At 41.2% G+C, this 10,053-nt stretch overlaps 1 protein-coding gene across 1 annotated transcript; it reads right to left on the minus strand.

Annotated features, from left to right (window-relative positions):
• Positions 1-7,807: 7,807 nt before the first annotated feature.
• LOC138869062 (uncharacterized) lies at positions 7,808-9,263 on the minus strand. Its single transcript, XM_070146651.1, has 2 exons — positions 8,933-9,263; positions 7,808-8,034 (listed from the first exon to the last, which is right to left on the minus strand). Exons 1-2 carry the CDS (start codon positions 9,261-9,263, stop codon positions 7,808-7,810), a joined length of 558 nt encoding a protein of 185 aa, XP_070002752.1.
• Between the last annotated feature and the right edge of the window lie 790 nt (positions 9,264-10,053).

Genomic DNA, 10,053 nt, shown 5'->3' on the forward strand with positions numbered 1-10,053 from the left:
ACAGCGAATTCAAAACTTGACCAAATGGCGAGAATTGCAACACGAATATTAGTTGAACTTTTGTTCATAGCTAATAATTCGTGCCGCAATTCTTATCATGAGCCTGGAAAGGAACGAGGCGGAATCTTGAAGAAATTGGGTCGTTTGAGGCTGAGTGTCTGAAATCGGGTCAGAAACAAGGGAAAGGGCGTTCCTGACATGAAATGGCCCCTTTTTTGATGAAAACTGAGGAATTCATGCTGCTTTTAACACGAACTAAGGATGTAATCTGGAAATTTTAGGCAAAAAAAAGAAAGCTTGGATTTTTAATCTTTGATCTGAAATTCGGAAAAATCCAGTGGTTTTTTGAAAAAAATGGTGGCAGGACATGAAAGAGGGGACAATAGGGGTTGTCTAGTCGAAATTTGGATGGATTTGGAAGTGCTCCGCCGCCGTGAGGCGATTTCCGGACGGCGGAGCTATGGTAGAAAGGGGCGGTGATTTTAGAGAGGGGATTAGGTTTTGGGCTCAGGAGATGGGGATTAATGAAAATAGGAGGAATGGTTAGTCATTTTATGGAGGGTAACGGGTGAACGGCGTAGTTTTTCCCCACAACTACGCTGTTTGGGAGGGGAGAGGGCTAGCCGGGTTGGGGAATGGGTTTGGGCTAAGATGGGGCGGGTTCTGTTTGGCTTGGGGAGAGGAATCTGTTTGGGCTGAGTACCAAAATTTGGCCCAATTTCTAGTCTCATTCATTCCATTTTCATTTTAAGACAAATTATCCAAATTCCTTTTCCTTTTCTCTTTTCTTTTTTTTTTCTTCAAAATTAAAATAAAAAACCTAAATAAAAATTTACAAAACAATTAACTCCTAATTACTATTATTAACTAAACCAAATTAAAGGACAAACTACCCTAAATTCAAAATTAAAACTAAAATAAACTATTTTTGAGACTTTTCCATTTTATAAAAATTAATGACTAATTAATTCCTAAAATGCAAAATTAACTCCTAAATGCACATGCACATATATTTTGTATTTTTCACTAATTAAAATGCACAAACAAAAATGCAAACAATTAACAGAAAATGTCACAAAATCCACGAAATTGCAAACACTGAAAGAGATTATTTTGTTACGAATTTATGGGAGTAATTCATATAGGGCAAAAATCACGTGCTCACAGCTGCCCTCTTTGCTCGGAAACACGAAGAGTTTTCGGGCAAAGATATAGTGAGCGGATATGAGCGATTTTTTCCCATTTGAATACTCCGTGGGAAGCATTTTTGAAAGATTTGACCGAACCTTGCTTCAGATGTTGCCTACATATCCTTGGCTAAAAAAAGGAATCAGGTTAGTGTAGTTCAGGAATGTCTGGTAGTTGGAACTACCACGAAGCTTCGATTTCACTGTTGATGCTGCTGCTGCTACTGCTTACTGACCCCTTATTACACCATGTCAAAATAAAAAGAAGCTAGACTAGGCTATGATCTATGCATTACAAAAATCCTATCTATATCTTCAAACTTGCTCTCGTGGTTCTTGTTGCCTTGTTGACTTGTATTCTCCAGGTGAAATCCCTTTGTTGCCGCTTTGAATTGTAATCTGAGATGTTTTTCCTTTCTGCAGGTGGATGCCTGACTGCTGAACTTTGAATTATATTCCCTTGTTCTCCAAGTGGGCTCCTGATTGCTGAACTTAAAATGTATTCCCTTGTTTTCCAGGTAGGCTCCTGATTGCTGAAACTTGAATGTATTCCCTTGTTCTCCAGGTGGGTTCCTGATTTCAACAAAAATAGACAAACAATGAAAATTTTCTGCCCCAGTTTGGTGCGTGGGCGCACCATGTTACCAAATATTACTAAAAATTTGAAAGTTAAAACTTGAATTTTATTTTCCATGTTCTCCAGATGGGCGCCTGATTGCTGAGCTTGAAATGTATTCCCTTGTTCTCCAGGTGGGCTCCTGATAGCTAAACTTGAAATGTACTCCCTTGTTCTCCAGGTGGGCTCTTGACTGCTGCATTTGAAATGTATTCCCTTGTTCTCCAGGTGGGCTCCTGACTTCAACAAAATAGACAAACAAAGAAAATTTTCTGCCCCAGTTTGGTGGCTGGGCGCATCATGTTACCAAATATTATTGAAAATTTGAAAGCTAAAACTTGAGTTGTACTTCCCTTGTTCTCCATGTGGGCGCCTGATTGTTGAGCTTGAAATGTATTCCCTTGTTCTCCAGGTGGGCTCCTGACTTCAACAAAATAGACAAACAAAGAAAATTTTCTGCCCCAGTTTGGTGTGGGCGCATCATGTCACCAAGTATTACTAAAAATTTGAAAGCTAAAACTTGAATTGTACTTCCCTTGTTCTCTAGGTGGCTGCCTGATTGCTGAGCTTGAAAATGTATTCCCTTGTTCTTCATTTGGGCGCCTGATTGCCAAACTTTGGAAAATGTATTCCCTTGTTCTCCAGGTGGGTGCCTAATTGCCAAACTTTGGAAAATGTATTCCCTTGTTCTCCAGGTGGGCACCTGATTACTGAACTTGAAAATATATTCCCTTGTTCTCCAGGTGGGCGCCTGATTACTAAACTTGATAATGTATTCCCTTGTTCTTCAAGTGGGCGTCTGATTGCTAAACTTGAAAAATGTATTCCCTTGTTCTTCAGGTGGGCGCCTGATTGCCAAAGTTTGAAAAATGTATTCCGTTGTTCTCCAGGTGGGCACCTGATTTCCACAAAATAAATAAAACAAAGAAAACGTTTGCCCCGGTTTGATGTTGGGTGCATTGAATCATGTTACCAGATATCTCTATGAATTTGGAAGCTAAATCCCATTATCCAGGAGGGTCATGAACACTTAAAACTAAATCCCATTATCCAGAAGGGTCCTGAACACTTCAAACTAAATCCTATTATCCAGGAGGATCCTGAACACTTAAAACTAAATCTCATTATCCAGGAGGGTCCTGAACACTTAAAACTGATTCCCATTATCCAGGAGGGTCCTGAAAATCAAACATCAAATTTTATCTTAAGAGTGACAATTCTTTTCTGCCGAATTAGGCTGCCCTACAACAGAACTTACAGTACATCTTATTATCTAATGGAAATCTTAAAGATAGGTCCCATTATTTAGGAGGGCCCTGAAAACTCCTACTTGAATCTTATCTCAAACATGCAAACTTTGAAACCATCTTACATTCCTTGGGGTGCATTTATGCTAGATTTTACTACTCATGATTGGTTTGAATTTTAAACTAGGTCCCATTTTTCAGGAGGGTCCTAAGAACTTCAAATTAAATCCCATTATCCAGGCAGGACCTGAGAGTTTACCGTCAAACCTGTTTGGTGCTCGCCTTTCTTTACGGAGGGTTTCCCTGAAACAAATGGAACTTTCTGCCCATGTTCCAATCAAAGAAAAATCTTGTTAGTTTAAAATGTGGTGGTTAGTTGATGACATTCTTTGCTGAAGGTTTCTCCACTGTTGTGCTTTGTTTTGATTGGTTTTCTCTAAACTAGCTAAGAACCGCCTGACTTCCGACTGACTTTCAAACCCCCATTACTTTGGATGACCTGCATATTCTATACCCGTACCATTGTTTCACACTTCTGACCCCTTTATCTTAACCTCTGCATCTTTCATGAAATGACTAAATCATTCCGCCGATGGAACTTTTGCCGGCACTTTATCCCACTTTACATCATGCTATATTTGGTATGTTCTGGCCACACTATGATTTGCAATTTTTGATGCTGGTAGTGAGCTTTGAAATACCTTCCTATTTGCTTAAACAAAACTGATATTAGAACATCTTAGAGAAATGAAACCCAAAAGAAATGAAATGCAATGACCTTGAGAGTTAAGGATAAAGAAAATCCAAAACTAGATGACTTGCTAAAAAGGAAAGAGGAAAGAGACATATCTGTATGGAACAGTTGGTACCAATGATCATGACATGCATTTCGGATTAATCGGCCCAATCTGTCCAACCAGTCAACTTTCAGTTGCCATACTTGTTGCCTCGGAATTTTCATAACTTGATTTCTTCACCAAAACCTTGACTTTGTTCGGCCTGCGGTGCCCTGAAGGGTTTTCACCAACAAGCCTCTATCATTTGTTTATCTCTCAACTCACTTTCACCTCAAGGTGCCCGTGAGGGTTTTCACCAATAAGTCTCTCTCATTTTTTATTTCTCTCATCTCCCATCACCTTACGGTGCCCATGAGGGTTTTCACCAATAAGACTCTCTCATTTTGATTTTCCTACTTGGACCAGAGTGTTGCCCCTGGTATGAATCGCTTCTACTTGCTCGACTTGCCATCTCTCGAAGACTGATCTGAAGGTCATTCTTTGGACCGTAACGTGGGCTTTTGGATAGGGTTAGAAAGAAATGTTATAAAAGGCTCAAAACAATTAAAATGGGTTCAAAATTACAACTTCGGGAATCAGATTTCCTACAACCACCACAACGTCTGCCCCAGTTTCTTGCTGGGGACTTTTGGATTTTATTTTGATGGGACCGAACCGTGAGGCTGCCTATGTATCCTTAAAAGGAATCAGGTCAAACGTAGTTCATGTCATAGAAATTACTTTGTTGTTGTGATTTTCTCTTTTCTCTTTTTTTTTTTTTTTTTTGCTTTCTTTTTCCCTTTTTGTTGTTTTTCTTCTCTTTTTTCTCTTTTCATTTTTTTCTTTCTCTTTTTCTCTTTTCTTTCTCTTTCTTTTTTTTCTTCTTCCTTTACTTATCTTTTGCACTTGCGTTTCTAAACTTTGCTACTGATTCCAAAATCGGGTATGAAGGAAATACATAAGGCTCAAAGGGGCAACAAAGGATAAAGTGTTTAGATAGCAGAACAAAATGCCTTCATCATTTCAATCCTCAAAACATGCCAAGTACGAACAAATATAAGTTAAACAAAGAAATCATACATAATATCTTTTGACCGCATCAGAATTGATGGCCATTTCTACACATTTTCCTTTTATATCTATTAAATACAAAGCACCATTGGATAACACTCTCGTTACGACGAACGGCCCCTGCCAGTTTGGGGCGAACTTGCCTTTGGCTTCACCCTAATGAGGAGGAATGTGTTTCAATACTAACTGACCCATTTCAAACTTCCGTGGACGCACCTTCTTATTATATGCTCTTGCCATTCTCTGTTGATACAACTGGCCATGACACACTGCTGCTAATCTTTTCTTATCAATCAAACTCAATTGTTCCAGGCGGGTTTTAACCCACTCATCATCGTCAATTTTGGCTTCTGCAAAATTCCGAATGGATGGAATTTCAATTTCTGCGGGTATCATTGCTTCCGTGCCATATACCAACAAGTAAGGAGTTGCCCCTACTAAAGTACGACAGTAGTGCGATAACCCAACAATGCAAAAGGCAGCTTCCCATGCCATTGCCTGGACCCTTCTACCATTTTCCGAAGTATCTTCTTTATGTTCTTGTTGGCTGCCTTGGCTGCTCCATTTGCCTTGGGGCGATATGGGGTGGAATTACGATGTGTAATCTTAGACTGTTGACACACCTCTTTCATCAGATGACTATTGAGATTATCCCCATTGTCTGTAATGATCACCTTTTGTATCCCAAACTGGCAAATGATATTTGAGTGCACAAAATCAACCACCGCCTTCTTGGTTACAGACTTGAATATTTTAGCCTCTACCCACTTGGTGAAATAGTCTATGGCCACTAGAATGAACTTGTACTTGTTTGATGCTGATGGCTCAATTGGCCCAATGACATCCATGCCCCAAGCGACAAAGGGACATGGTGCGGACATTGTATGCAATTCAGATGGCGGCGAATGAATCAAATCTCTGTGTACTTGGAATTGATGACATTTGCGCACAAAACTTATGCAATCTTGCTCCATGGTGAGCCAATAATAACCTGCTCGAAGAATCTTCTTTGCCAGAACATACCCACTCATATATGGTCCACAGACTCCAGAATGTACTTCGGTCATAGTAGTTGTAACCTGACTAGCATCTATGCATCTCAGCAACTCAAGATCTGGAGTCCTTTTGTACAGAACCCCTCCGCTGAAGAAAAAACCGCTTGCCAACCGCCTAATTGTTCTCTTTTGATCACGTGTTGCTTGTACTGGATACACCCCCACCCTGATGCATTCCGTGATATCGTGAAACCAAGGCTCCCCATCGAGCTCTTCTTTCACCACATTACAGTAAGCATGCTGATAGTGGATATGAATCTGAAAAGGGTCCATATAAACCTTATCGGGATGGTGCAACATTGACGCTAGAGTAGCCAAAGCATCGGCGACCTCATTGTGAATCCTTGGAATATGCCTGAACTCTATTGATTGGAACCGTTGACAAAGATCCTGCAAGCATTGTCAGTACGATATGAGTTTTAAATCTCGTGTTTACCATTCTCCCTAAATCTAGTGCACCAGGAGGTCCGAGTCACCCAAGACCAAGACTTCCTGGACACCCATATCCACAGCCATCCTCAAACCCAAAATGCATGCCTCGTACTCAGCCATGTTGTTAGTACAGTAGAACCGAAGCTGAGCCGTAAAAAGGGTAGTGATGCTCTATTCCAGAAACAAGTACCGCTCCTATCCCAACGCCTTTCATGTTAGCAGCCCTATCAAAGAAAAGATTCCATCCCGTCTTTTCAAATTGTTCCAATTCATCAATATGCATGACTTCTTCGTCAGGGAAGTTAGTCTTCAGAGGTTCATATTCTTCATCCACTGGGTTCTTAGCCAAATGATCGGCCAATGCCTGGGCTTTCATTGCAGTCCTAGTCACACAGACGATGTCAAATTCTGTGAGCAAGATTTGCCACTTTGCAAGCCTCCCTGTAGGCATAGGTTTCTGAAAAAAATACTTTAATGGATCTAAACGAGAGATGAGGTAAGTAGTGTAAGATGACAAATAGTGCTTCAACTTCTGTGCTACCCAAGTCAGGGCGCAACATGTCCTCTCAAGGTGAGTGTACTTAACCTCGTAAGATGTGAACTTCTTGCTGAGATAATAGATGGCCTGCTCCTTCCTGCCGGTGACATCATGCTGTCCCAACACACATCCAAATGAATTGTCCAATACCGTCAAATATAGAATCAAAGGTCTCCCTAGTTCTGGCGGGACCAACACAGGTGGGTTTGACAAGTACCCCTTTATCTTATCAAATTCTTCCTGACATTCATTTGTCCACTTGACTGCAGTATCTTTCTTTAATAGTTTGAAGATAGGCTCACAAGTCGTCGTGAGCTGAGCAATAAACCTGCTGATGTAATTGAATCTCCCCAACAGACTCATTACCTCAGTCTTGTTCTTTAGGGGTGGCAATTCCTGGATAGCTTTGATCTTTGACAGGTCCAATTCAATACCTCGGCGGCTGACTATGAATCCCAACAACTTTTCAGATGGAACACCGAACGCGCATTTTGCTGGATTGAGCTTGAGATTGTACCTGCAAAGCATTTGGAAGAACTTTCTTTGATCTCTGACATGGTTAGACTGCTTTCTAGTCTTTACAATTACATCATCCACATAAACCTTGATCTCCCTATGTATCATGTCGTGGAATATGGTCGTCATTGCCCTCATGTAGGTTGCCCCAACATTTTTCAGACCAAATGGCATGACCCAATAGCAGTACGTTCCCCATGGCGTGATGAATGCCATTTTTTCTGCGTCTTCCTCATCCATTAAGATCTGGTGGTAGCCCGCATAACAATCCACAAAAGAACCAAGCTCATGTTTGGCACAATTATCGATCAATATATGGGTATTCGGCAATGGGAAGTTATCCTTGGGACTTGCCTTGTTGAGATCTCGTTAATCAACACACACCCTGGTCTTGCCATCTTTCTTCGGCACAGGCACAACATTGGCTAACCAGGTGGGATACTGGGTGACCTGAATGACTTTGGCCTCGAACTGTTTGGTGACCTCTTCCTTAATATTCACACTCAAATCAGTTTTAAATTTCCTCAGCTTCTGCTTGACAGGGGGAAATACCGGGTCAGTGGGTAATTTGTGAACCACCAAGACAGTGCTTAGACCTAGCATATCGTCATAGGACCATGCAAAAACATCTTTATACTCGAACAGTGCTTTAATTATCTCCTCTCTGAGTTGTAGTTCAAGATGGACACTTATTTTAGGTTCCCGGACATTATCTTGGTCCCCTAAATTGATTGCTTCTGTATCACTTGGGTTAGGCTTGGGTTTTTCTTCAAAATGGCTTAATTCTTTACTAATCTCTTCAAAGGCTTCATCCTCGTCATATTCCGATTCACCATCACACTCTATTTCTTAAATTACTATTTCAGAATTAGATTGGCTTTTAAGACTGGGCTAGAGATTCCTCATGCATGTCATATCATTGAAGCTAGCATAAAAAGAACTGTAAAAAAAACAAAAATAAAACAATCAGGAAGGAAGAAAAGGGAAATTGTATTTCATTGAAATTAAAGAGAACAAGGTTTATACATCCAAAATGGACGGAACCTAGAAAAATCCAGATAAACTGAAAGAAAATCAAAGCAAACTACCAAAATTCCTTCCTGGTGGGGAGAGGAGTAGCTTCCTAATTGTTAATCTTTGCACTGGGCCCAACAAACTGCACATCCACTTTACTCGAACCCTTTCCAGCTTCCAACATGTTCACATCGGCGAATAACCTCTCGAACTTTTCAATCAAATCTCTATCTACATCAACCACTGAACTGGGAACTGTTGCCAATGGGCGTTTCTTGGTGCCAGGCCTGACAAATGATCTAAAGAGCCGTGGGATGGGCTTTAGGAGGACCCAGGCCCTCTGTTTCAACTTTCTAGCGCTTTTCACGTCCGCATCTATGGGCTTGAACCCCAAACAAAACGTATCCAAGTTTTTGGGGAGAGACATCGGCTGTACGATACCTTGCAGAGATGCACCCAAACCCTTTCACGGTACAAAACCATTTTTCAAAATTTCGGTAGCTACCATGACTGATGTGGCAGCTACCCTCGGGATTGGAATGCACTTCCCTTCTGGAATTTTCTCTACCGATACCGTGTCAAAAACCTGATAAACCCATGGCCCCTTGTCATCCTCGAACTCCATGAACGGAACAATGGCATCGCTGGGAACACACCAATTATCTTTGCCGTGCACGATGATTCCCTGTCTATCCCATTCAAACTTAACCATTTGATGCAGAGTAGACGGGACCGCTTTGGCAGCATGAATCCAGGGTCGACCTAATAGCAGATTGTAAGAAACAGCCACATCGAGCACCTGAAACACCATGGTAAATTCAATTGGCCCTGTTGTAAGCTCAAGCACTATGTCCCCGACTGAATCTTTTCATCCACCGTCGAATCCCCGAATGCAGATACTATTCTTGTGAATTCTTTCATCATCCACCTTTAACTTTTTCACAGTGGAGGGAGGGCATTGTTCGCGCTGGAACCATTGTCAACCAGCACCCAAGTAACCACAGAATCTTCACATTTCACTGTCAGATAGAGGGTTCTATTGTGCTCGGTACCCTCCATGGGCAACTCATCATCAGAAAAAGTGACTCTGTTTACCTCAAATATCTTGTTAGCTATCTTTTCCAAGTGGTTTACTGAGATTTTGTCAGGAACGTGGGCCTCATTCAGGATTGCTCGTGCGTGGCACTCCTTGCTCGCGGAGCGGCATACCGAAAAAAAGAAGCGACTACCTTACTTAAGCAATTCTTCTCAAAGCCCGACGGTGCTCGTCTGAATGGATCAATAATGACAATAATGAAATCTGAGCCAGTATTTTCCTCAACTGCTTCACAATGGAATAATCCTGCACTTTCATCTTTCTCAAGAACTCCTCTGCTTCTTCCTCAGTCACAACTTTCTTTGCCAATACTGGGTTGTCTTTGGAGCTTTTAGCTTTTCTCAACTCTTTGGGGGAAAAGAATCTTACTGATCGAGTCAAACCATGGGTCTCACATACTTCTTCTTTAACTTCTTTCCCCTTGTAAGTCATTGTCACTCATTCATAATTCCATGGGACCGCCCTGTTGTTGACTATTGGTAATTGAGTTACCGGCTTGATGATG

This window comes from Nicotiana sylvestris, chromosome 5 (genome assembly GCF_000393655.2).
Source record: "Nicotiana sylvestris chromosome 5, ASM39365v2, whole genome shotgun sequence".
NCBI lineage: Eukaryota > Viridiplantae > Streptophyta > Magnoliopsida > Solanales > Solanaceae > Nicotiana > Nicotiana sylvestris.

Coding starts and splice junctions, on each gene's coding strand:
- LOC138869062 (XM_070146651.1), bottom strand. CDS start 9,263: ATGGTGTTTCAGGTGCTCGATGTGGCTGTTTCTTACAATCTGCTATTA. Junction 8,035..8,932: donor TACCGAAATTTTGAAAAATG/GTTTTGTACCGT, acceptor ACGATATGCTAG/GTCTAAGCACTGTCTTGGTG.